Below are 27,680 nucleotides of genomic sequence, written 5' to 3' on the forward strand. Positions count from 1 at the left end.
ATTGCCCCAACACAAGAGGTGCTTATATTCCAGTGTCATGAACACACCCCTTTTTATGGGGTGCAAGGCTAGCTTTGATCTTGTCCAGACCTGAACAGAAAACAAGAAGTTTTACCTGCATCATGAAGCGGCACACCCAGCCAAATGTCTCAGAGAGCTGGTACCTCCCTCCATACTCCTGCCGTACATCTTGCTGATCTCCACTGATGACTTCCATAATGTGTTGTGGTGGATGGGTTAGATTCTTGCCCTAGCCTGATTTCTTCCTTATTTCTCCTAGAAGCTGCTCTGATGATGCGTTTCAAGGATAACTCCTTCCATTTCTTAATCTTGTGGGTTCCACCCTTAGGCGGCACAGAAGGAATTTTAGATTTAGAAAGGCTGGGTGCTGCAACCAGAGGTGTGGAAGAACAGGTTGAATCAGTCACACCGCTCTGCAACTCAGTTCATGTGCCTTCCCATGTTGCAACACATCCAGCTGGTTCAGCTTCACACCCTGAGAGGCAGCTCCATCACCCAAAACTAACAGGAAATGTTTCATCCACATCCCTACGAGGAGTGGGAGTGATCACAACAGCTCAGGTGTGCACATTATTGGCTGCTATCTATTTTGTGGCATGCAGACTTTATGGTCAAGGACTGTTTTTACACGCAGCCCTAAAAGCCATGTAATATTTGCATTTTAAAAAGTACCATAAAATAAACTGTGCACAAATGATAAAAAGTAGCATTTATGAAAGTTTGTTTTGTTGTTGCTCAAACCAGAGCTGCATGCTTTAGCGGGTTGTGGGATGCCATGGGACACAATTTTGGCCCCAGTTCTGTTCAACCTCTATATGGAGCCATTGGGACAGGTCAGTAGATTATAGGCAGGGTTTCATCAATATGCTGACAACACCCTATTTCTTTGTAACATGTCAGGAAAGGCCATGACATTCTGGATCAGTGTCTGGATACAACAGTGGTTCGGAGGAAAGCCAGTAAGCCAAGGCTGCATCTTGATAAAGGACCTTAGAAGTTGCTGCCTTCCAGGTCCATGAAATGGCTTGTTTACCCGTTCTGGATGGAGCTGCACACCCTCTGAAGAACAGGTCCAAAGTTTGTGGATATTCCTGGATCCATCTTTGTCACTGGATCTTTGTCAGGTGATCAACAACTTGGGAGCACCAGCTGCCAACATCGGTTAGTGTCAATTGCAGCCATTCCAGAGCAGCAAAGCCTCGAAAGAGGTTCATACACTAGTAACCTCAAACTGGATTACATTAAGGTGTCCTGTGGGGCAGTGCCCTTTGGCCAAGTGCAGAAGGCAATAGCTGGTGTATTTGGCGGGGCAGGGGCTATACAAGCTGCCCATTAACCATCAAGCCAGGCAGGTTTTGTTGCTGACAAAACTCAAGGCCAGGAGATCTAGACAACTGCCAGTGTATCCCCAGAGTTTCTGCTAGCAGAACCAGCCGTAATGTGGCTCAAGGCAACAGTATGCAGCCAGTTCTTAATGCCTTTGGAAAGCATGCATGCTTCACCAGTTTACCCTGGCTAACAAATGGAAACTGGCATTATCTGTTAAGTTATATGACAGATGTATTTCACTAGTGGTTGTATATAAACTAGAAGTCTATGTAGGTTCTAGTCCCCACACAGCCCTGAAACTCACTGGGTGACTTAGGGCCAGTCACTGATTCTCAGCCTAATCTACCCCATAAGGTTGTTGTGAGGATGTAATGGAGTGAATCATTTAAGCCACCTGGGCTTCCTGCAGAAAAAAGAGGGACTATAAATGGAATAAACACATTTGTGACTGTATTAAAATATATTCTGTGTAGATATACAAATACTGCAAATTATACAAATTTTAATAATGCAACTACAGATGAGGAGTCATTTTCTTCTTATAAAAATTTATTTAATCCCAGAACGGTCTTCGTAGATACTGGAGTCCAAAAATGGACGAGGCACTGCATTATGTGGATGCACAGATGTGCATGGGAGGCAGTAACAAAGCAAAACACACACACAAATTCACAAGTACAAAATCAAACCCTGAACTGGCATATAAATACTCTGTAGCTACATTGTCAGAGGCAGTAGACTCGGAAATGAAAACTGGCACTTCCCTATGTTGGGTGCGTGTCCTTGCTGCCCACCCAACCCTCTCCTGGCAAGCACTCTGCCCCAGCTGCCACTTGTGGGAATATGTCTTAATGAGGACAGGCAATACCAGAAAGCTGATGTTAAGCAGACGGGGATTTTAAGACTGCTCAACCCACCAGGCTCTCCGCTTGGTGCGGGCGTCAGGACCCACAAATGCACCCACCGGGTGACCCTTGGGGAATGCATGCTTTACCCAGTAGCATCAGGGAGAGCCGGATTTCTGATGAGGCGCTCTTCCCGATGCCACTCTTGAGCCTCAGAAAATGGCTCAGGAAGTTGTCTTATTTCCAAGTCCCTCTGGAGCCAGGCAGAGCCGAGATAGCACTCCCCTTTCCAGCTCAAGTACTGGGTGTTCTCCCCACTGGCTTTTTAACAGAGTGCAACATCAAGCAAGACTCTCCTACTCCAGGGTAGGCAGCCTTGTGGCCGGTAAACAGGCTGGCCAAAAGCTGTGGACTCCTGCATAGGTGGCCTAACTTAAAGCCTGCCTGAACAGTGGCTCTGCACTGCATTTCACCACTGTTGAAAGTAACTGTCCATGGAGCTACCAGGAAGTTGTGGGGCTTCTCCTCCTCTAAATGGCAGAAAGGAGCACTGCGACAGAAGAAGCAGGCCTGAGCAACAGATGTGCTGACCTCCCCACCCAGCTTGGAAGGCCCCAAGAATCTTTAGAAGTACAACCCAAAGTACCCTAACCCCCTTTCTAGGGCAGATTCACAAATCTGAAAAGGCTGTTACTGCCCTGCAAAGCTCAGTTTTCCATTAAAAGAGCAGGACTGGCCCGCCGCTCTCACATGACTCAAGGGCTCCAGGCCATGGGCTCCTATCGTCCTATGAACTTCTAAAGCACACACAAAAGAAGTTGGGTGGTGCTGGAAGACTATCAGGAGATGAAAGAAACTCCTATATTCAGCTTCAAAGAAAAAAAAATATATCTGCATCGCAAAGCCTGCACTAACTAAACATGACCTGCGCTTCCAAAACTGATTTGCAGTCAAAGGGGTGGAGGGGACAATCTGGAACATTCACAAGTGGTGGCTGAATTCAGCTTCAAGCTCTCCCAGGATGAGGAGCAAGGAACAGGGGCAGGGCTTCCAGAGACAGTTCAAAAGCAGAAACGGGGGATTCTTCAAACTGTTGCTAGCCATAAAATCAGACTATTAAAGTAGCACTTAATAAACTTCCAGAAGCTTTTGAGTGCATCCAGCCCTAGCTGTAGCTTACAAGCAACTGAGGTTCTGAAGCTTGGAGCCGAGGACTTTTTATTTTCAAGAAGTTCAATCAAATAAGATCTTGTACTTATAGATTGACTTTCCCATTGTGTGCGCACTTTTTCATGAGCTTGGGCCCTCAACCTAAAAAGCAGAACGAGAGGGGGAAAGAGAGAGAGAGAAAGCAGATCAGGCACTGGAAACTGGGTTCAAACTTGGAATGGCTGGACAGGAATGGAAACTTGGGGTGAGGAGGTGAGATGTTATGGTATCCATATTACTTCCTGGCTGGACTGAAGAGAACATTTCTACATCCAAAAGTGTGGCAGCAGATAGACTCTTGGTATTAACAGAGGAGGGAATGGCACAGGCTCCCAAAGGAACGTCACGCTAAATAAATAAGAACGAATGCGGCCCATGCAGAGACATTGCCAGAGCCGTGGTGCATTAAAAGGTTCGTCCAGTCCCGCTACCTCCCGTGGAGGAGGTCCTGTGGAGGGTCAATGCCGATCAAGGTGCGCACAGCAGCAAGCCTGCACAGAAGCCTTTCGACACTGCTTGCCTGGCGCCAGTCTTCTGCCCCTTATGCCTGGGGCAGCCAGAGTCTTTGTGTAAACAGAACAGTGCCCATTGGTCTCGACTGTTGCGTGTAGGGGCCACGTGTCAGCCCCATTGTCTAACTGGGTGGACAGGGCGACTGCCACACATCACCCCAGTGATAACATCTCTGCCAGGGCAGCCGCTCAGCGAATCAGCAGGAATAAGTGGTAGGGTTACACCAGCCTGTTCTCATGGGAGAAACCAAGATGCAACTGTCCCCTCCATGACAGGGCATCTCCAGCACTGTCCGGTGGCCGCTACAGTCACAGGCTGGTGCTGGCTTTAGGGACTGTGGGCTGCTGCACTTTACGGCCACTCTGCTCCAGGAAAGCCAGAAGCCAGGGGTGGGCCAGGATCTGCTCCAAGGAAGGTCGCTTCTCCGGGGCCAGCGAAAGGCACCACTCGATCAAGTGACGGCAGTCTGTCAAGGAAGGAGGCAGCCGTTAGTGCTGTGCCAGCTAGCAGATCAAGTGCCTTCTCTTCTTTAAAGCGCAGAGAAGCAGGCCACAACTATCCCTATTTCAGAGACAGGGAACTGAGGTTGGAGGATAATTACCTTGCCCAAGGTGACTCAGGACTGTGTTATATTAGAGCCAGTCTGTGAGTTAATGCTCAACCCAGTTGAAAAAAATCAAGGAGAGTCATTCACACCGAGAACAATTCATCTACTTAAGAGGGAGGCTGGCCCATCGAAAGGGCAACAGACTGTCACTAACTCTTCTTAAGTCCCAATCACTGTGACATCCCAGGGCTAACTGACAAATTAGAAGTAGGTCAATCACTGAGTCTGGATGACATACACAAAACTCCTTAAAGGATTAAGCAATGCGTACTGCGTATCTCCTAGCAATATGCAGTTTGCCATGTAAACATATTTAACAGAACACTGAAATTTTAAAAAGAAAGCCAGGAAATTAAAGATTGGAGAATTCACGCAGAGTACTGCCATCTATGGCAATAAGTAATATTGCTTGGGAAATGGGCCTACATAAAATAAGGACACAACCTGTCTGGCTAGGTGAACTGGATGTGTTTATCCTGGTGTTTTATCTCCCTGTTGGTTATATTATTTTGCCATATGTAAAACTGCACACGCTTTTGTAATACCAATAGTAGAACTTCTTCCTAGTCATAATTTTCTTAGAAAAATGTTAAAACTTCATTATTTGAAACTGTGATTACCCATCCATCTAATAACTAAACCCCTCCATTCTGCAAACATCACCACCTAATGCAGATACTGGAGACCTGAAGAGTTTTAAAGACAGGCACGGTGGAGGCATCTGAGGGCAGGGGGAATATTTCCACCTGGTGGCAACAGAGAAGGATGGGGACACACTACTCTGCCCTTCTTCCCTTAACCACATGGATTGTGTTAGCAGTCAGCAGTGTGCATGCGGCAATATTCGTCAGTCATGCTGGGGGCCGCAATGCCAGCCTTCTGCGTCCTGGTGCCCTTCAATTCCTGCTGAAGGGAGTTGAAGACCAACAAATCTGGAGCGCACCGGAAAGCTGCTGTATACAGAGGGGCCAGAAAATCTTGCCCAGATATTCCTCTTGCGGTTACACCTCTAGAAAATATCACATAGAGAAGGAACTTGGAGAGGTGTGTGAAAGCACTGAGGCACCGGGACTGGAGTCTGAATCTCCCCAGTCTCTGGCACATGTTCCACAGCCTAACCTTGCCTGCCTGTGGCCAACAGCTGAACTTTTACCTGAGGATACTGTGCAGTGGTAGTGGAGCTTCCCAAGGAGGATCTCCTCATCGCTTTCAAAAGGGATGTCCCCACACACCATATCATAGAGCAGCACTCCCAGTGACCACACCGTGGCCGGCAAGCCATGGTAGCAGTGATATTTTATCCATTCAGGGGGGCTGTACACCCGCGTGCCTGCAGGGACAGAAAAGAAAAGGTGAGGCCAAGCCTGGAGTCTCCACGGGATCTATCTATCTATCTATCTATCTATCTATCTATCTATCTATCTATCTATCTAAAGTTTTCCCTATACCATCCTCATTACCAAAAGTCTCAGAATGGTCTTACAATAAAACAAAGTAAAACAGTAAACTAAACGGCTACAGCCAAAGTCTTCACTGTCCTTGTGAGGCAAAGGGTGGTCCTACCCAGACAGCAAAAGTTAGACAGAACAGTATATTCAGACGGTTAGTAGATGCAAGGGATGGCCACAGGTATATCAGTTTTCCCCAGCCACAAAATGAGATTCTATCTGCATGCCTACTGCAATCTTCAGTGAACATCATTAAGGCTCCTCTATGCAAAAGGAAAAATTCCCTCTCAAGTAATCATGTTGATCAAACAGAATTCACCATGTGAGCCTTCATCTACAGTCTAAGTCACATCCAACGTCAGTCCTGCAGAGCAGACCCGCAGCAATGAAAGGAACTAGCTATATTCTAATATTGATTACAATGCTGAAGTTGCCCAGTCCAGGCCAGTGACTTAGGATACATACACCAAAGTGCACTCCAATCCCATCTCCTCATTCTGTGTATACACAGCTCAACCAACAGTTACCAATGACCAACTGGAATTTCTCCTCCACACACATATTGACAATATTTGTAAGCTTGGAGGATGAAAAGGGGCAACTGCTCCACATTACTGCGGTCAAGCACGTCAAAGCAGGAATGGAGCTGCTGTCAGAAGACTTATCTAGCAATCTGATCTTGTTTAGATGACAAGAAATGACAGTTCTTAACTGAAAAGAAACAGGTCAGTGTAAGAAAAAGAAGACTGCTTAGGCCTTCAAACTACTTTCAAAGGAGGAGATCCAATGAACAGCATAAAGGCTCTTTCATCAACTTGTGGGTTAGTCAAATTCGTATAGTGGAGACACAAAATTGGGCTCACACAACAAACCTCTCCATGTGTTCAATTAACATGCATAAGGCCTCTCAGGAGCACCTGAAGTAACCCCACACCTTCCCTTATCCCTACTAGCTACCATCTATAAGATGTTCAAAGAAAGAGCTCTCTGCACATATCACTATACTCAGGGTGGAAGTTTGCGTCTAGGAGCTCTCCTTGTGCACATACACAGAATTCTTCTCCACTGGAATCTGCCGGATGCTCCTCAGAGGAGGTGATGCACAGTGTCAAAGGTCCCCAACACAGCCCTGAAAGCCCTTCAGCCCATTCCTTGAATGGGCAGAGAGCTTCCTGTGAACTTTCCAACAGGGACTCATTTTAGCTGCAGCCTGGGCTTTGCACTCCTGGCAGGCCCAGAAAAGGCCTATATAGAAGGCTTCACACCCGTCCGAATCAGCCTTGTCTACTTCCATAAGGAAGCTGCCTTGCAACCTGAAGGCCTTGACAGCAGAATCATTTCTCTGTTTGGGGTGGTTAGTGCATTTTAAGCCAAGCTTGTGACGGTTGTCTTGCATTAGGGTCCTGCTTTCCTCAGATGAGCCACAGCTCAGTGGCGGAGTGCCTGTTTTACATACAGAAGCCCCCAGGTTCAATCCTTGGTTTCTCCTGGAAACAGAGAAAAAAAACTTCTGCCTGAAACTCACAAAGAGCCATTGCCAGCCAGTGCCAACAGCACTGGACTACATGGGCCAATGGTCTGACTCAATACATGCGAGCTTGCTTCGTTCAGAGACTGTGGCTGTGTTTTCTTCCCATATCCTGCTCACTTCCAGGGGAAAGCTGCCTAGACCAAGTCAGGTCCCCTTAGTCACTCTACCGCAGTTTTGTCTGCACTGATGAGCAGCACCTCCCCTGGGTTTTAGCCCAGGGTCTTTCCTGAAGTCACACTGAGAGTTGTTCCCTCCCTCTCCATCACACACAGCATGCTCACCATCAAAATCTGTGTATGGAGAATCCCGAAGCAATGCACCTGAGCCAAAGTCTATGAGCTTAAGGTCACCTTGCAGGAGATCTACCAAGATGTTTTCATCCTTTATGTCCCGGTGCAAGACACCGCACAAGTGGCAATGGCGCACTGCCTCTACCACCTGCCGGAAGTAACTGGCAGCCAAGCTCTCCGGGAGCGGACCCCGGTCTGTGATGACATCGAACAGGTCCTGAGACACAAGGGGGCGCTCCATAACGATGAAGTACGAGTCGGGCTGCTCAAACCAATCCAGGAGGTGGACGACACCTCGACAACCTGGGGAGGACACCTTCTTCAGCAAAACGACTTCCAAAGGAACAAGGGTACCATTCTGGAGACAAAACAGAGCTAGGTTGGTTCGGTGCTTGGCACTGCCTGCAGCCCAAGCAGTAGAGGAGTCATTGCAATAGTCGAAGGGAAGGATCATCTGCAGAACTCACCAAGTGCTGGAATTGCAAGACACGCTCCTTGGAAACATATTTAATGGCCACCTGAAAAGATAATACAAGTATAACGTCAAGAAGCAACATGCACTACCACAGTCATCAACCCTTTTAGACCTGAAGCTAGCTTTGTAGCAACGCTGTAGTCAGACCTGACCCAGCAGGTGAAGTTCAGTGGGAACTCCAAGCCCAAGTCCCTTTGTGGTGTAGTGGTAAATTGTGGAATGCATCACCATCACCACCACCACCATCAAATTTCATTTATATCCCACCTTTCTTCTTCTCACAAAAGATCCATGGTGCCTTACAAAGTTATTTCTATTTTTATCTTCATCCATCCTGTGAGGTAGGATAGGCTGAGAGGCAGCAACTGGCCCAAAGTCACTGAGTGGTTTCCTGAATGGAGCGTTGAACCCAGATGCCTGGAGTCCCACTCCAACACTCTGAACCCTACGGCCATGTCCCCAAGGATACTCCAAAAATGATGCACCTATGTCGATCCAGATAAACAAATCAATACTAGCAGTTTTCATCTCCAGCAGGAGCCACTGTTTTGCAAAATTAATGGGTCTGAATTGCCCATTCAAGATCAGGCCACCACAAACACTATTCACCAAAACAGAGGAATTTATTTTACCCAGCTACTGTGCTATTGTAGAGGAAACTGAAGTTGGTGGTGGGGGAGAAGAGAATGGTGTTAGCATCCCTGCTACGAACGAGCCCTGAAAGCCCTGGCACCACTGCATTTTTTGTCTATCTAAATGGGGGAAGAAGAGAAGTTGGCTTCTGCAAACAACCAAACTCTTCCAAAGCTTGATAAAGCTTTGTCTTTAAGAAATATGTCAAAAGAATATTGAAAGGATAGTCATTTAGTATCAGAGAACGGTTCATCTAATTCAATGTTGTAGATTTTTTAAATATAGAACCAGCAAAAGCTGATTGTTTTCAAAAAGGCAAAAAGATATTATGTGAACTGTATTGAATACACTCAATAATGTTAGGAGTGCCCTGTGGTATGTTCTGATCTAATTTTTCCCATGGATTATGGGAGTTCTTTATCAAGTCTTATCGAATACCCAGTTAAAAGAGCATTAGTTCTCCTGATATCTGAGCAGATGCCATCTTGGGTTTGACATGACTTTCACTGAAATATTCCTTACAATTTAAGATCCTGCAAAAAGAGGGTTACTGGCGATTTATTATTACAAAAGGAATGTCTCCTCACTGGAAAAATCTACTTAACCCAGCCCCCAAGAAAAACAAAAGTTTAAATTTTCTCTTATCCGCTTGAGAGAAAAATGTTTTAACTAGTGGCTTCTTTTGGATTTACAGCTGCAAAAATGCACCAAAAATGATTCAATGTGCATGAAGTTGGTTGATAAATATATTTTTTTTAAAGACAACTGACAGTCCCTAATCTAGAACTCTTAACGGGGCATGTTCTGCCCTTTGAAAAAGGAGTCAGTTTAAAGACCGTACAAACGGAATTTGACTCTTTTGAAAAGAAAGCCATCAGAACCTGTTACAGAGCTCACCTTAAAATTTCTGACATATTCAAAGGATGTGCTATCAAAGCAGTGTTCTATCCTCCACAACGACAGCCAACATGGATGCTCAACTCTGCAGTGTCCGCACAGGACAAATCTGTGGGCGAGATGGGCTGCTACACCTCCTCATCCTCTGCTTTCGCAATTTAAAGTTTTGTCCACAATGGGCGTAGTAATTTAAGCATCTGCCAGCCATTAGCAACAAATGAACATGCATCATTTTGTAACCAACTATTTCTACTCAAATACAAAAATGGAACATGAAAGACAAGCCACAGCATAAAAAAGGGTGGAGAGCAACCGCATCCTATAAATATATTATACAGCAACTTAACATGCCCAATGTAGACACTATATACACTATTAAAAAAGTTTGATCCTCATCAAAGAGTGAATTCTGCTAGGTGTATTTTTCTAACTAAGAGAAGCCAGCACGTATTTCTCAAGAACAGGTCTTGCCTGACTAATCTGATCTCTCTCTCTTTTTTAATAAGGTAGGCTTCTTTGTGGACTGTGGGAATGCTGTACACTTAATACATCTTGATTTCAGCAAAGCTTTTGACAAAGTATCCTGTGACATTCTGATCAGAAAATTGGCTAAAAGTGCTCCAGATGGAACAACTATTAGGTAGCTCTTCAATTGGCTACAGATTGAGAAGAGGGAACAGTGCTCCTCAACATTTTTATTAAGGACTTGGACAAAGTAGTAGAAGGAATGCTTATCAGATTTGCAGAAGACACAAAACTGGGTGGAATAGGTAATACCCTGGAAGACAGAAACAACATTCAAAGTGATCTTGATAGGCTGGAGCACTGGACTGAAAGCAATTGAATGAAATTCAGTATGAAAAGTTCTGCACCTAGGAAGAGGAAACCAAAGGCATAATTAGAATGTGGGAGATACCTGGCTCAATACTGCCAGTAAGAGAAAAGGCATTTGATAATGTGTCTTGGTCCTTTCTGTAAACAAAGATTTATGAACTGGATACAAACAATTCATACAAAGCAACACAAAAAGACTTAAATAAATGGAGTACTAACCAATAGTTTTCCGATGGAAAAAAACCACATCAAGGATGCTCATTATCACCACTTTTATTTATCTTTATTTTGGAAGTTTTAGGTAAAAAAGACCCAAAAATAAAAGGCCTGAATGTAAATGGAGAATATAAAATGAAAAATTATGTCAATGATATAGTGTTGATGATCTTAAATCCATACAGTATATAATAGATTGAAAAATTTGGATATTTCTCTGGCTATAAAATCAGTAAGAAGAAAACAAAAATATTAAAATTAGATTATAAATCCTAATTAAAGATTAGTGAAATTGAAAACAGATTTGGAAGGAGTACATAATTATCTGTGGAGTAAGGAACCAATCAAAAAAGCTTTAACATAAAACATTTGCCATGCACTTAGAGATGGTTTAATAAGAACTTAGTATTCTATAAGAAGGAGAATTAAACCTCCAATTTCTCCTCTGATGTCTCTAATAGATGCATATTATGAGAAGCATGTAAGGAAAGCCAATGACGCTTTATAATATATGGAAATATGATCAATCAACCAGGAGAAATCAAGCCTTGGCAAAAACTAAAAGCTGAAGGAAAAGATAGAATGGCTTCTTTACTATGAATTGAATTCAAGATTGAAAAGGGAAATTCATAAAGGAAAAGGTAGCATACGAGACCTGGCATAATTTAAAAATTTGATTACACAGCAAAAAGATCACCTATTGGGATGAATTTATAAGCAATTTATAAGCAATATAGCACTGAAACGGAACAAATTAAAATATATAAGTTGGAGGCAAATTTTGAGAAACATATTTTGGCCAATGGGAGACTTTGTGGATGATTTAATATTCACAGCTAGTCATTCACTAAGATAACATTGGCACAAGATGTTTTTTCATTGGTATATTACACCAAAAGTCATTGAGAAAATGGATAAGAATTATGATGGAAAGTGCCAGAAATGTAAGGAAATGCATGGACTTTTACCCTATTTGGTGGACATGTAAGAAAGTTTAAATTTTTGAAAGAAATACAAGCAGCAATACATAAAAATTTGAAAACTAACTTTCATATAAACATTAAGAATATGCTACTGGGTATTATACCAGACACTGTGCCAAGGAATATGGTAGAATAATTTAAATATGATAACAGCAGCTAGAGTTATAATAGCATCAAAATGGAAAGCAGAAGACACCCAAGTAAAGAAGATTGGAAAAATAAACTAGCTGAATATGCAGTAATGGCAAAACTATTTACATAAACAGCAGACCGACTGAAGAGTTTAATGATAAATTGAAAGCTAATTATATACAATTTACTAAACAGAGCTTGTAAAAATGCCATTAGTGAGCTATAATTTTCATAGATGCTTTATTGTTATTTAAAATCATTTTAAAAGGAATAGAAAATAAGTCAGTATTAAGAATGAGTCAATAGTGTGATGCACGAGTAGCTGCAAATAAAGCAAATGCCATATTGGGCTACATTAATAGAAATATAGCTTCCAGATCACGCATGGTACTGGTTCCCCCTATTCGGCACTAGGTAGGCCACATCTTGTGTATCCAATTCTGGACACCATACTTTAAGAATGATGCAGACAAACTGGAAAAGGTTCAGAGAAAAAAAGCAATGCAGATGATCAGGGGTCTGGAAACAATGTCTAATGGGAAGAGATGGAAAGAACTGGGCATGTTCAGGCTTGAAAAACTTTTTAAATACTTGAAAGGCTGTTACACAGAAGAGAACCAAGATCTCTGCTCTATCATTCCAAAGCCAAGGACATGGAGTAACTGAGGCAGTTGGATAGTCATCTTATCAGGGATGCTTTTCACTTGGAGTGAATGAAAAGTGGGTTGGTCAGGGAATTGGTCTTGATGGCTTTATAGCCTGTTCCACCTACTCTACTGTTCTATGATTAACTAGTCAGATCCCAGGAAACTCCGTCGATGAGCCATTCCAAGTGAAGAAGGCAAAAACTTCACAAGCTGCCCAGCACAGGAAGGAGTCTAAGGCATAATTTGTGAAGGATGCAGCACATCTCAAGGACTGGATTCAACCCTCCTGAGATTCTTAACCTGTCCTCTGGGGGCCCCTGTAGCCCCTCCCTCCAGTCAAACCCTGTGCCCTTGATAGCCCCTGCCCCCCCCCCCGCTTTTGCATGACAGTAAATGCTTTGAGCAAAAAAGAGCTGGAATGTTGGTCCCGCCCCCTTTGCCTTCAGCCCCACCCACCACTGGAATCCAGCCTCAGGAAGGTCTGTGCAATGGAATCCAGTCCTCCAGCTAAGAGGAATGCACCCCTGCGACACCGGCCATCCTAAACAAGACTCTTTAATAAACGGGGAGAAACATGAGGGCCAAGGGAAGACAACCACAGCTACAACTAAGATTGAAAGACAGTGTGTCTTATCCTCAGTAACTAATTTCTTTTTGGATTTAAAAAAGGAATGAAAGCACTGGGAAAACACAGGAGGCCTTAAAGCTTAAGTCTGGACCAGAAATCTTTATCTGGATGCATCCTAAGCAAATCCTATGGACTTTTTACCAAAAGAGTGACACGTGTCTCCCTGCAGCCACTCCCCCACAAGCCAAGTTCGTTCGTTTCTCTTTGAGGATGCATAAGAGCTTGCAAGCAGGGCGAGGTAAGCATAAGGCACAGAAACGCCCACCCTGCACCATTGTGCTAGAAGCCACCACTGCTCTCTCATGCTATACACGAGCCTTCCCTATCTTGGCACCCTCCGCTTGTCTTGGACTGCAAATCTCCTACCTGTTAGGCAGAATGATGGAAGCTGCAGTCCAACTGGAGGGCACTAGGGCAGGGAAAGCTGAAATTCCGTTTCTTCCCCCCATCCCAAGCTTCTAGGAATAATGTTAAAAGTCGCCGCTCGTTCACTCACAGGTTGGGAATCACTGAGCCGCGTCCCTGCGTAGACCGTGCCGAAGCCGCCGCTCCCGATCAACGCTCCCAGACGGTAGCGCGTCTCCAAGGTGGTCTTTCCTACGAGAGAGAGGGATAAAGCAGAGGGTCGGCGTGCTGTGTCGGAGCCAGTCTGCGCAAAGGCGCCTGCAAATCCCTCTTCCCCGCCCCTGCCCGCTACCTGGGCTCCCATTCACAAAGACACCCACACACCGCCCCACGTGCTGCGCGGGCGCGCCGCTTACCCACGTAGCAAGGCTCCTCTTGAGCGGCATCGGGCGCCAGCGGCCCTGCAGGAGCTGAGTGGTGAGCGGGACCCTTAGCCAACAGCATGGCCAGCCGGACAGCGAGCGGCCACGCCGAGCAGCCGGTTTAAAACCCTCCTCCTCCAGAGCCCCGCCCTGCCCTGCCCTCGCCTGGCCTCGCCAATATTGTGGCGGCCGCGTGCGCCTGGAAATTCCTTCTCTGTTACCAGGATTCCAACCCCACGCCGCCCCTGGCTAATGGGAAGGCGAGCCACAAGAAGCGGGGGAAAGGCTCGGCCAATCCGAGAGAAGGCAGGAGTTCGCTCGCCCGCCAGCAGGGCGGGGCTAAACCGCCTGGGGATGAAACAGTCAGCGAGCCTCAGCGGGCGGGGAAGAAATCGCATCAATGGGGGCGGCGATACTAGAATCTGCAACGAATGACAAGGGCAGCGGCGCGCGGCAGCAGCCAATCGAGGAAAGGCGCGCGATAACTTTGCCCTCCCCACTCCCGAAGCTTGTTTACCCACGTGTGATGCACCGGCAAGGCGGGTTTGCACTTTACAGGGAATCTGTTCTCAAACCGCACGATTTGTGCCTATGAGCTTATCTTCTATTGGAGCGCTTTTGTACCCGACATTAAAGCTCTCGATCTTTTCCAGAAAGGGGCTGAGTTGCAATAATTGACGGTTTAAAAGCAGCAGCCAACCGGCTTTGGTTTACAGAGGGTATTCCTTCCAGACCCTCAGGCGGGCGTGCTTAGGAGAGGCAGATTATCTAACAAGTCACTTGAGCTACGCAACAACTCCCAACGTTATTATTATCGTTATTGCAAATGCAGACTACAGATAGGCATCGTCTGAAGGAGTGTGCACCATCGCCAGGTTATCTTATCGCTCCGTTGAATCTCGAGAAGGACCGGCTCCCCCATCGCGGTGTTGGGACCCGCTGCTGTTACTAGATAGCCTATTCTGTTCTGTTTAATCTTTGTCTAGGAAGACTGTCAACATAGCCAACCCGAAAGAAGGTATTCATTGAAAGACAATGGCTCAATCATCCGATGGGACAGAGTATTACTTTGCAAACTGGGTGCGCTAAACACTTCGGTTTGGCTAACAGCAGCAAACGCTATTCTCCTAGGTTTGATCATTCTGATTTCCTAACGGCACAAAGTCAAAGAAAACTAAATTCCACCAGCAGCCATACTTAGGGGTGGGGGCACTATAGGTGTGCCTACATAATACCTTGAGTCGGCTGCAACTTAAGTTCTACTTAGGGTGGACTTAGTTATGTCTGAATTAAATTTCATTCATTTTAATAACTTAAATTCAGTTCTTTCGATGGGTCCACTCGAAGTAGAATAGTAGGATTTTACGCAGATATTGCACACCACCAAAGAGAAGTTTACCACCTCTCCAACGTTTCCCGTCACTCCTATGCTCATCATTTAAAATTCAGCCTTAGCCAGAGCTCAGTCTAAAGGCCAGACTTAGACCTTATTAGAGGTCTGCCCTAGTGCATAAAATAGCTCGGGAGGCCACACAAGCTCAGCCTCAGTCCCTTATCTTTAATGCGGGGGATCTGAACAAACCAGCCGGGGAAATGACTAATAACAACTGCGTTGATTAAATGAAGTGAGACTCTGGATTTCAAAGCCCTTTGCAGGCAAACCAGACGTCTCCAGATCAGCCTCCATCTAGACGCCAGATGACTACGTCATCTTTTCCATCTCTCTCGGCCGAGCCCGCTAACTTAAATTTCACTTTCCCGCAATGCAAGCTTTAGGAAACGATAAGCCGAGAGAGCCGTAAACTGCTTGCGTATCTCTGCCTTAAGCTCCCTTGGAATGCGAGAAATGCCCCTGAGTCGGGGAGCTCCGGCCATAAACGCTTTGATAATACGGCAGCGAAGATGCGGCGGGCTTGTTTGCTCAGCCCAGGAGAGAACTTCTTGCGCTCGGTGGGGGAGGCCGGCGTGGGCAGGACAGCGGTCTGCCACATCAGGTAGTCTTTTCCCCCGCCGCCGGGCAGGAGAACAGACGCCTTTGTTTGTTGTGTACTTTGTGGGTGCCAGGAAGGGGCGCGGAGGGGGGTAAAGAAGCCCCGTCACGTGAGAGCGCACCGCGGGGCCAAAGTTCTGGCCAGCTCTGCACCGTGGCAGGGATGCGGGCCATTTCAGAAGCATGTCAACGGGGGGGGGGGGGGGCGGCGAAGCAGTCGCAAGGGCTAGAGGGTGGCATGAATTGGGCGGAGAAACTTGTTTCCTTCCTCAGGTACAATTATTTAGCGGGGGAGAATAGTAATTGGCCGTAGCCACTAGTCCTGGGCATTTCAGTGGGTCTACTCCAAGTAGTCCTACTATTGGATCCAGCACCATTTCCTCCCGTGTGTGTGTTTGCAAAGAGCTGCCTGGGACGTGCTGAGAGTTGTAGGACTACTATTTAAGCAGGTACAGGATTGCACCTTAAATGTAGCCAACATTCTTGACTAACTTTACTGTGAAATCTTACACGTGTCTACTCAGCGGTAAGTCCTCCTGTGTTCAATGGGAGTTACTTCCCGAAAGTAGGTACAGTGATTGCAGTTTTACAGTGCGACTCAATGCATGTCATCTACCCAGAGAGACACTCCCTCCTGTTGAATGAGTCTTACTTCTAGGATCAAGTAGGCATAGGATTGCAACTTCATAACGTCCATAAAAAAGGAATTCCTCACACAGAAAACTCCATTTGCTGTAACCAAAAGACAAAACACATCTGTGCTGGGGGTGTCACATGGGCTGAAGCAAGAGTAGGTAGAGGACTGATCTCCAAACTTTTGGACTTCAACTCCCAGAAGCCCCTGCCAGTCTAGCTAGTGGTTGGAATCACTGGAAACTGAAATCCAAAATATAATATTTCCTCCCTTACGTTCTACTATAAACTTACTGGAGAGATTTTGGCAAAGCACTCATCCCTACAGCTCCTTTGAGTATAAGGACAGTGATACTGCTCTGCTTTATAGGTTTGTTCTGAGGATTACTGAGAAGGCAGAAATAAGGTGTGAGAGACAAATAGGGGTAAGAAGGATTTTTTTTTTTAAAAGAAATGTGGCACAGTTTAGGAACATCAGTTCCTAATGATTGGCAAGTACAAAAAATTCTGCCTAGTCCTCTCAGGAGACTGCTCATCCTTTTCACAGCTGTTGGCCACAAATGACTCCACACTGACTGTGGAAGCAGGAAGGGCTTTAAGGCCAAGTGCTAGGAGAATACACGGTCTCTTCCTTACTGCCCAGCCCAGTCACCTAACACCCAGTATTGACACCCACTTAAAAGCAATTCCAACCCTAATCTGAAGAAGGGGAAGCAGGCTGACGAAGAAAACTAGCAACAGCTAGTTTAAACACAGGTGCAAGACACTTTTGCAAAGTCAACAGCAGCTGGTCATGATATAGTAAGTAGAATTGGAAGGAGCCAATAACCCCTGATCAATGCAGAACTCCAAGGTAAAGCAGGGATAGGAACAATATTAAAATAGGGAAACATTAACCCTCCTGCAGCCATCTGGCTCTTCACCTGTCCTCCATGATTTCTCAAAGATAATAGACAGTGGTTCTGGAAGTTCTTCTGCCACTTCCCTTTATTATGACAAGATGCTGTCGACTGGGTACTAGTGGTTTGAATCTATTCAAAGCAAGGTGTTCCTTTGCCCATCAGTCTCAAGCTGCAACCCTGCCCCTTCTGCTTGCGTTCCACCTTTGCCATAGATTCTTTTCTGGAAGGAGATTTAGCTAAACTAGAAATTGAGCACTTCTTCCTTTTCTTTGTTATAATTTTGCTATCCTTATTGAGTAGTTGAACCATCATTTCTTTCCTCTCTTACAATGCGCATATCTAGAGATGTTGTTTTGCTACCTTTAGCATCACTTGCTAGCCTCAGCTCCTTCTCAGCTTTAGCCTTCCTGATCTCAGCCCTGCATTTCCATCCTATCTGCCTGTACACTTCCTTTGTAGCCTGGCCTTCCTTCCCTATCTGTGTCTTTTTTGTTTTCAGATACTCTTTTAAGCTTTCTGTGCATCCATTGACTTCTTTTGTTGTCCTCTACCTCTTTTTCTTGGTGGAATTGTTTTCCAATTGTACCTTTACGAATACAATTTAATTTTTTTAAAAAATGTCCACCCATTCTGAACCTTTTTTCTCATTAGTTATTTACCATGGGACCATACTTATCATTGTTCTGTTTTATTAAAATTGGCTTTCCAAAAATCTAGGGTATGTGTTTGGCTGCAGTCAACTTTTGCTTCCTTTAGAATCAAGAATTCAAATATGACAGGGCACTTTCCCCCAGAGTTCCTGTAACCACCACTTAACCGCTAGGTAATCCCTGTTTCTTAGCTCCCCCAGTTCTTTCCTCCACTTTCTGGAGGAGTTATCAGCCAGACAAGTCAGCAGTTTTTTGGCAGAATTGCCTTCCAACTGATATCAGGAAAATGTAAATCCCCCATTACTACTACATCATGCATCATCATTGGCAATTTGCTTTTGAAAAGTTGCATCCTCATCTTCTCTTTGACTGGATGGTCAGTAATAACCTCCATGTTCCATTTTTATTCCTTGCTCTATTTATTTTAAGCCTGCCGCTCTCGATTGGCTAGTGTTAGCTCATCCTGCTTTTTTCTGTGCAGAGATATGTATGTTTAACATATAGACTCCGCCTTCCTTTCTGTTCCTTCTGTTATTCTTGAACAAGTTATATCCTTCCATTGCTGAATTCCAGTCATGGGAGTCATCCCACCAAGTTTCAGTTACACCTATCAAGTCTTATTGCTGGAACTCTGCCGCCCTCCTTACACTTGGCAACCAGCAATGTGATGGAAATATCCCAGAGCTGGGTTTCTCAAACTTTGTCAAGACGAGAGCAGTGTCCCCTCCCCCAGTCAAGAAAAGAACCGCTCAAGCCTCTAGAAATGTACGACACACGGGCAAAGGCATGGTTTGCAATGTTTTCTCTGCAATGTTCTCTCTTTCCCTTAGCAAAAACATCAAAGGCAGTGGGCTTCCACGGGCTCCCGCTCGGATCTAAGCCATTTGGGGAGAAAAACAGAATGATAGAAGCAGCCCAGTCTTCCCGCATCCGCTCTGACATTTATCTGCCTCCTGCTACAGCTTCAGCAGTGTCATCGTGCCTCAGTAAAGGGCAGTTAGCTCCCATAAGCAAATATGCACAGGTTTAATATTCATTGCATCTCTCCCCCGCCCCCCATGGAACCTTGGGAACTGTAGTCCAAAAGTGGGTGAGAGAGTGCTAGGGAAACCTGTGTAAAATAATATAATAAAAATAAATCTTATCATCCTCCAGCAAACTACAACTCCCAAGATTCCGTGAGGAAAGTCATGCCAGCTGAACTGATAGAAAGCCAATATAAAGTGGTAGTCTTGACGAGATGTGTCCTCTACGGCTTCTCAGAAGCTTTGGACATCAGACAGGAAGCCCATGACCCAAAGGACAGCTGAGGGGCTCCAGGGTCGTGGGCAATAGTTCTGAAAAGACAAGTGAATGCCCAGCCTGCAGCACTATGAAGGGGGGGGTCAATATCTGACCCCAACCCTAAAACACAATTCTTCCTTTTCCAGCGGCCTCCCACACTGCACTTTCTGCAAAGCATAAACCATCTCCTTGCAGCCCGCTGATGCATCCATTTCCTTCCTCCACCTCTGATCCCCAGATCTCTCCCCAGAGTTAGGAACCTTTGAACCCAACTCTCAGCCCCAGCTGAGTCTCCGTCTTTCCTCCGGTGCCTCCTAGACACTTACCCTGAGTCGGCTCATCCTTGGGGAACCCCGGGCTAAGCATGCTGTGGTGGATCTTCGGAGGATAAAGCACCTGCACGGAGGACATCGCGGCCGCTTCGGCCCCAATTCGTAATCGCCCAGCAAGGAAAGTTCCGAAGCAGAATCAAAGCAGCAGAAACAGAACTCCCGCGACCCCGGAGCAGCAACCTGAATCCCAGGCAAGCCTCACGGGGTCGGGAAAGTGACACGGCCACGCCCACTATGACGGGCCACGCCCGGCGCTGCTCCAGGCTGGGCTGCGCCCTTTGCTGCTCCGTCCCCCGCTCCCCTCCCCGGTTCCCCGCGCTCCGCCCTCTTTGGCGTGTTTCCCCCTGTAGGTCGCTCTCCTCTTTGCAACATGAGACGGCTGCGCCCGAAGTTCAAATCAGTGAGTGACCTCTGTGCTAGTGGAAACGGATTTCTCCAAAAAGGAGCAGCGGCCAGTGCTAGCCTTTCAAAGCACTGGGAGCAGCCTGAGAGCAAGCCCTCTTTACGCTGATGTAACTTGCATTGTAAGGGTGTCTTGCTTATGAAAGGCAGCGTGTCATAATCTCACCGAGGATTAGCGATGTCTTTGAATGACACCTTGATGAAGGCGTGTAGGTCAGTCAGTCCTCTTTAACCTTGTGCCCTTCGGTTTGTTGGACTACAAATACCAGTATCCCCATCCAGCTACCTAAAGTCTCACAATACCCTGGTCCCTGTTGTGTCCTACTACATTTGTTTGTTTATATTTATATTCTCCCCCTCATTTCCTGTAAGGTGGTTCATAATCCTCTCTGTTTTCTCTTCACAACAACTCTGTATGGTAGCTTAGGCTGCGAGTTAGTGACTAGTCCAAAGTCACCTGGTGAGCTTCATGGCTGAATGGGGACTTAGAACCCTGATCTCCCAAGACCCTGTCCGACACTTTAACGCTTACTCTGTGCTGCTTGTGGAAGCAGTCTATTCCACTTTATTTCTTTATTTCATTTACATCCCACCTTTTTCCATTACAGAACTTGAGGTGACTTCCTGTTTCCATGTGGGCTCCCTTGCAAGTACTGGCCAAGTCCAGACCTACTTAGCGTCAGCATGGTGACTGCCTCCTATACCTTCAGTCCATATGCTGGGATCCCATATATGTTGATATGAATCTGGGATTTAGTTTAGCAGATATAAATACTGTACAGATCTGTGTTCTCTTGTGTATGTTACAGGCAAAGGGAAACCATATACTTGTGAAAGCTGTATTAGTGCCATTCCTTTATTACGTTCACCAAAAGGCCACAAAATTGTGTATTTTCTGCAATCTTCAGATCTATTCATTGGGTGAGTTGTTGAGAGAAAGCAGTTTGATACGGGTGGGGGAATAAGTGAGGGCAAACAATTGGAGTTAGTCTCCTATGGGGGGAGAGGACTCAATAGGCATTCAAATTAGGCTCTGCAGATCCTGTGGCAAGCCAGTGTGATGTAGAGGCTCAGAGTGCAGGTCTGAGGCTTAGGTGATCTGAGCTGCAGTCCCCACTCAGCCATGGAAGTCACTTGGTGACCCGTCACAGACTCTCAGCCCAGCCTACCTCACAGGGTTGTTGTGAGGGTGTATGACCAAAATTAAAATATTTATTTATTTATTTAGGATATTTGTATGCCGTCCTTTGCAAGAGCCTCAGGATGGCTTACACAAATAAAATACAGATAAGATTGAGGGAAGGGGAACTATGTAAGCTGCCTTGAGTTTCTTGGAAGGAAAAAAGGCAGGATAAAAATACAAATATGTGATGTTTGGGCCTGCAACTACCCTTAGGACGGTTAGGAACCAGAAGGGCAAAAATGTTGGATCTCCATTTTGGAAATATAAAATCTAGCTGTGATTCAGACATTTTTCCATTCTGGGCAAATACAATGGCCCATTTTGCCATTGGATAACTGTGAGAAACTAGACAGTGAGAAACTAGGTAAACTATATACATACACTTATATATTATTTATATGTTTACTTTTGGATGAACTGCTGCTTTGTCAGTCATCTACTAAGGGTGTTTTCACACGTGACTCTGAAATCACATTTTGCTTTACTTTGGTTTGTCCTATAAGGCTTTTGTTAGTTAGAACAAAAATAGCAATGGTTCTCGTGGCACCTTAAAGCCTAACACACACATTATGGCAATGTAAACATCCATAGTCTAGAGTCCATTTCATCAGATGCTTCTGGCAAAGTGCACTCCAGCCCACAAAAGCCATAACTAACATAAACACAGAGCTTTGGCTATTGGGCAGTATTAATGAAATAAACAAATTTGTTTGTTCATAAGCTGTCCCAAGACTGATATGGCTACCCTGCTGGAAATTAGTTAGAACTAATTCAGGCTCCATCTAGTTTGCAACATCAGAATGACTTTTAATTTTGCAATTCCATATATGTGACAGTCTTCCTTCTTTTTCTAAGAGTGATCAGATGGAAGAGAAGGGAGGGCTAGAACAGATACAGAATCAGTGAAGCTTATCTCAACTTGTTTAACATGCTGTAGCTGGCACGTGCCATAAATATTAATGGCAAAGGAGCACCAGCATCCTTCACAACAAATCTACTCATTTCTTTCTGATTCATTTTTGAAGAAAGGACCCAAACCAAACCAAACCAAGCTGACATGGATGTCACTGGAGCAATCTACTTTCCGTTTGGGTGCAATCCATTTTTGGGCCCTCCTAAACAACCACTCAAAAGGTAAACAGCTTATATTAGAGCATGTCTGCAAAGTGTGTTTTCATATGCAGTCAGCTCAGTTCAAATCAGCTTCACTTTCAGTTGACTTCTGCCAAATATAAATGCAAAATGTGCCTTAGGTTGACATGGGACATTGTTTTGCTAATCATCTCCATTGCCAACAGTATGAGAACTTCTTAAGGCTCATTTCCTGTGCTCGTTTAGAAAGAAAAGAAATACTGGCACATGCTGGGAGTTGTAGGCCTTTTTCCCCTAAACTTGCATAGGATGTTCCCTCAGTTACAGCTGTGATTATTAATGTTTGAAAGAACAGAAGCATTCTTCTCAATGCTGGTATTATAACAAACTGATAGAAAATATCCTACATATAATGATGTTGCTAATATTTCTTATTTATGATACATTAAGAACATTCATGCAAATACCTCAAGACAGTCAAATTCTCTTTTGTTGTCTTGCAAACAGCCTTCAGGTTAGGACAGCTGGATAACTTTGTATGTTAAATAATTTGAGAGAGCTTAATTTTTTAAGAAAAGAGGTACTGGCACACAGTTTTGCCCTAAAGGCAGATGCTTAGGATGGGGATGGAGAATATGTGGCCATCCAGATGATGATACAATCCAAGTACCATCAGATTTGTACCCCTTCTTTCAAAGCAAAACCCCTCCTAAGATGACTTACCAAAAAACAAAAAGAGCAATTATTTAAATGCAACTTAAAAACCATGTCCTTCTTTATTACTATTTATCAAGTGACAGTGCTGAATTCTAACACCTAAAATTACTTCCAGGTGCCATCATCCTTAGGAAATTTGCTTTAGTAGCAGGTTTTTTCCAAATACAAAGCATTTCTTTTGGCTGCTTGCCCTCATATTGGCCCTGTGAAGTAGGAAAAAGAGACATGCAACAGTTTGCACAAGAAATCAGAATTCACAGTGGCTGCTCTGCTGTGATGGAACTCCATTCTCTTGTTGCTCATCAAAGGTTATGATCTTATCCACATAGAATAACTATCATTTGAAAAACACAAGTTGGATTATAATGCACAAGTGGCCATGCTGCCTGCAGCCCTATTGCCTCTTTCACTTCACACAACCCACCATTTGTAGACTGTGCAGCGTAACATGAGAACCCAGACCCATGGTTAATCCATGGCTTGTTTTCAAGCACAGTCTTCTGGCTTGGGCCAGAAAACTGATGGGTTGTCATTATGTGTGAACAGCCCTGCCTGGCAACCTGGTGGAGCCACTGCAAATCTTTGCCACAAGAACTGACTTTGGTGTATAGAACTAAATTGTTCGGTTGTATATTGTTTCCCTTAGTTTTAACAGATTGATTTTTATAGCACTTAGCTAATTAATTTTACTAGACATGAGCCTCTGAAATGGATGGACTTCAAATGATACACATGCAGACACACAAAGGCTGTTCTGTGTTATACATATTTATAATTAAATGCAGAAAGTAAAAGGGCACTCCAACCCCAAGCCCTCAAAAATAGATGGTGAATACAATTTGGTTAATAATTAGCATTATGCATCAGCTGCTGATGTTACACTAGCCTAAGATTCTGTTTACTTGGCCCTAGCCGGAGCTTCTACTCATCCCATGGCAACAGCTCAGAGTAGCTAAGGTGGTGGCTTAGGGCAAACAGCCTCTTCTTTTTATTTATAGCAGCATACTAGGTTCTTAAGCAGGACTTGGTTGCTCCTGGGCCCACAACCTGCAGTGAGTATCCTCTGCATTATTTTCTCTGACTGCTTGCTTTCTCCTTAGTGGCATTAAACCATGACTGAAACTACCCCCAGGTGGATGCTTTGGAGCAACCATTCCCAGCCTGGTGTGCTCAGGTGTTGGACTCCAGTTCCCATTACTCCCAGTTCCCATTGCCCAGTGGCCCGGAATGTGAGAATAGCTTTCAAAACATCTGGAAGGCACAGCTTAGGAAGAGTTTCAAGAAAGAAGGCTCTAATGTATGATGATTTTAAAGATGATTAGGACTTGGAGGAATGACCACTTAGGATGCAATTCTATATACATTTAAACAGAAAAAAGTCCTGCAACTCGCAGTGTGCCCCATGGAGTTGCAGGGCTTTCTTCTTCCTAAACAAGCGCAGGACCGACCGTGCCCCTGATGGCCGGAACAGCACACCCAGGACCTGGGACTTAATGGCTTTCCCCTTTAGATGGCCCTGTGTATTTTTTCAGTGGTGAAAAACAGTTGCGACATTTCGCTTTCTCTCTTGAACTGCCATCTCATGCTTCAGAACTGCTTCTGATTCCTGGTACATTGGAACATCAACACTGTTTGCTGCCCCAAATGAAAACACATGCTCTGAGCACATGCACTTTGGCATTTTAAATGCACTTAGGTTCAACTAACCACTGGATTAAAATAGTTTACTTCTGCATCAACTCTCACTGGGTGGCTGTGTAGGAACTCCTGGACTGAGGTCCCAAAGCTCAGCCCAAGCAGCACCACTGTGAAGCAGCTAACAATGGAACATCCATATTCAAGAGCAGTTGTCCTAGGAGCCAGACTCAAGTATCAGCCATCTCTATCATGTCTTGCTTGAAGCATCCAAAGTGGCATTTTGCCAGCTGCCCAGGATGGTGTCCTGCACTGTAGGGGTAAGCAATCTTATGTCTTTCAGATGCTTTGGACTACAATTCCTATAATTCATCCCTGTGCATTGGCTGTACTGGCTGGGGCTGATAAGAGTTGAGGTTGAAACCCTCTGGCAGAAACCAGGTTGCAGAACCCTAGTGTGACTGGAGTGATGGACTTGGGTGGGAAAATCAGGGTGCAGCCCCAGTCGGTGGGATCCAGCCATGAAGCTCCCTGGGTGGTCTTGGGACGGTTGCAATTTCACAACTGAGTACAACCTCACAGGGTTGTGAAGTTAAAATGGTTGTGGGAGGGAGGGTTGTTTATGCTGCTTTGAGTCCTTAGTGGCAAGGCAGGGTATAAATACGATCGATATAAAAACACTCTTGAACTCTCTTTACTTGTGATGTGTTGATCTCTGTTCTTTTCAAAGGGACCCAGTGAGAGTTTATTGTGACATCACCTTGATGATGTGGGTTCAATGACTCCACAGAGTCAACAGTTGCTAAATATTTCTGGGGAAACTGTGTTACTGAGTTGAATTCCAAAGGGATGTATCCCTCCTGGTGTGCTTACTCTTTGACGAAGGAAATTGAGCCAATTGTGGCTCCAGAAAGTTTGTTTATGGGCTTGGAGTGCCTGGTTGTAGCTCAGGTATCCAGAAGGGTACAAGTAGAGAGCCAGTGTGGTGTAGTGGTTAAGAGCACGGGACTGGGACTCAGACAACCTGGGTTCTAGTCCCTGCTCAGCCATAGAGCCAACTGGGTGACTTTGGGCCAGTCACAGACTCTCAGCCCAACCTACCTCACAGCGTTGTTGTTGTGGGGATAAGATGGAGGAGGAGAATGATGTAAGCTGCCTTGAGCCCTTTGTAGGAAAAAGGCAGGATATAAATTGAAAAATAAATAATGTTCCCTTATGAAAGTTGCACAGAATGGGTGGGACAACTCCAGCCTTGGGGTGGGGGCTGAAAAAGCCATCCTGGGGAAAGAAGATCTGGCCACAGTGGTCCATGCCTCAATAACATCTCACTTGGATTACTGTAGCAGACTCTGCTTGAAAAGTGTTCAAATTACACCTAAATTTCTAAAGCACAGAGGTCAACAGACTGATTTTACAGAACATTTCACACCAGTTCAGCGTAATTTGCTCCCGATTTATTTCCAAGCCCAATTCAAGGAGCTGCATCTCTGAAGGATTCCTTCCTTCCCATATCAACTGGCCTGTAATTTATGATCATGATTACCAGCCCTGTTGATACACCCCTCATTAATCTAGATTGGCTAGTTTGATGAATGGCTTTTCGTGTATGTATGTATGTACAGAGAAACAAATACACATTCCAACACACACACACACACACACACACACACGTATATATGAAAATACAACTTTCTAAAAAGTTCTATATTAAATTCAGCAAAAGCAAGAAAATATTCATATATGCATCTATTCATGGCAATCCATTGCTTAGGCAAAATAGGACAGTAAATCATATCTAGTCACGGATAACAATTATTTATAAACATGGATTGTGGGTCATGTGATATATTTGATCAGCCTCTCTTAGTACCACCAATAGTGGAGGAGACTCAGACACTTCAACAGTGGCAGGACCAGACCTAGACTGCAAATGCCAGTCTTGCCATTCGGTGGTAACATGCATCTACTAACTAATCCAAGGTGAAATCGAATTGTTCCGTCAAGTCTGCCACAAAATATTTTCTCACCAATTCATTTATCTGGATTTCTCAGCAGAATCAATTTAGCATGGAAAAATGGATTGAATTATAACTAACATGATGTGATATTTCAGACATCTCTAAGTGCAGTAATTGTGAAAAGGTCCCAGTCCATGTTAGTATGCTGGTATCCTGTTGCCTGCATCCACCTGCAGGGATACTTCAGGCAGGAGAATTCCAGACGTGACCCAGGTAGAATATCTAAGCTAAATGGAAAAGGTGAAGCGTTAGTATACATCAACGAATAGCCCCAAATTATTGAAAGCATGACCTTGAAAGTCAAACCCACCCTTATTCGGAAGTTACATTTTTAAAGATATTTGCAGTAAGGTGGAAGTCCTCATGTCAAATCAGGTAATACATGCAATTAAGAAACAGAGCATTTAAGTTTTTAAAAACATTTACCTTCTTTTAATGGAACTACCCTGAATACTATATCATTCCCCTGAGGTTTTAATAGTTTTTAATGCTGCACTTTGATTTGAATTAATATTCTGGCTTGAGGTGTGTTTTGTTTTTGTTACTTTGATCATTCCCAAATATCTTTTATTGAACTGTGAGTTGTAACTGCACTTATCTGTTTCAAGTTTTATTTTATGCTGGTGTATCTTGTTTTTAAACTGTTTGCTGCTGTTGCTTTTCCATTATTTTATTGTGTTTTTAATGCTTCTGTTACTGTGCTGATTTTTATTATGTGTTTTACTATTGTACACTGCCTTGTAGAGGTACTCAAGAAATATTTTAAATAAAAGAAAACAATAATGTATTCATTTTATTCTCTTTATTGCTGCTGTTTTCCTGAATACCACCTCTAAC

At 44.6% G+C, this 27,680-nt stretch overlaps 1 protein-coding gene and 1 long non-coding RNA gene across 2 annotated transcripts; one reads left to right on the forward strand and one right to left on the reverse strand.

Moving 5' to 3' along the window:
• Positions 1–1,778: 1,778 nt before the first annotated feature.
• Positions 1,779–19,988, reverse strand: LOC123034552 (serine/threonine-protein kinase pim-3-like). The gene is made up of 6 exons (XM_044451980.1): positions 19,791–19,988; positions 13,735–13,835; positions 8,261–8,311; positions 7,785–8,151; positions 5,678–5,854; positions 1,779–4,383 (listed from the first exon to the last, which is right to left on the reverse strand). The coding sequence occupies exons 1-6, from the start codon at positions 19,873–19,875 to the stop codon at positions 4,226–4,228; spliced, it is 939 nt and encodes a 312-aa protein (XP_044307915.1). The 5' UTR covers positions 19,876–19,988; the 3' UTR covers positions 1,779–4,225.
• An 11-nt stretch (positions 19,989–19,999) lies between these two features.
• LOC123034553 lies at positions 20,000–27,630 on the forward strand. Its single transcript, XR_006416790.1, has 2 exons — positions 20,000–21,119; positions 22,407–27,630. It is a non-coding gene; the product is annotated as an uncharacterized LOC123034553 (long non-coding RNA).
• Positions 27,631–27,680: the final 50 nt, after the last annotated feature.

Source organism: Varanus komodoensis, unplaced genomic scaffold (assembly GCF_004798865.1).
Source record: "Varanus komodoensis strain SLA01 unplaced genomic scaffold, ASM479886v1 scaffold6_4, whole genome shotgun sequence".
In the NCBI taxonomy this organism is placed as follows: Eukaryota; Metazoa; Chordata; class Lepidosauria; order Squamata; family Varanidae; genus Varanus; species Varanus komodoensis.

What these genes read in the sequence shown, in the direction of transcription:
- LOC123034552 (XM_044451980.1), bottom strand. Translation starts at nt 19,875, where the DNA reads ATGTCCTCCGTGCAGGTGCTTTATCCTCCGAAGATCCACCACAGCATG. An exon ending in TCCATACACAGATTTTGATG is followed by an intron (nt 5,855 to 7,784) that starts GTGAGCATGCTG and finishes CTGTCCCTGCAG; the next exon opens with GCACGCGGGTGTACAGCCCC. An exon ending in CCACTGCACAGTATCCTCAG is followed by an intron (nt 4,384 to 5,677) that starts GTAAAAGTTCAG and finishes CTTCCTTGACAG; the next exon opens with ACTGCCGTCACTTGATCGAG.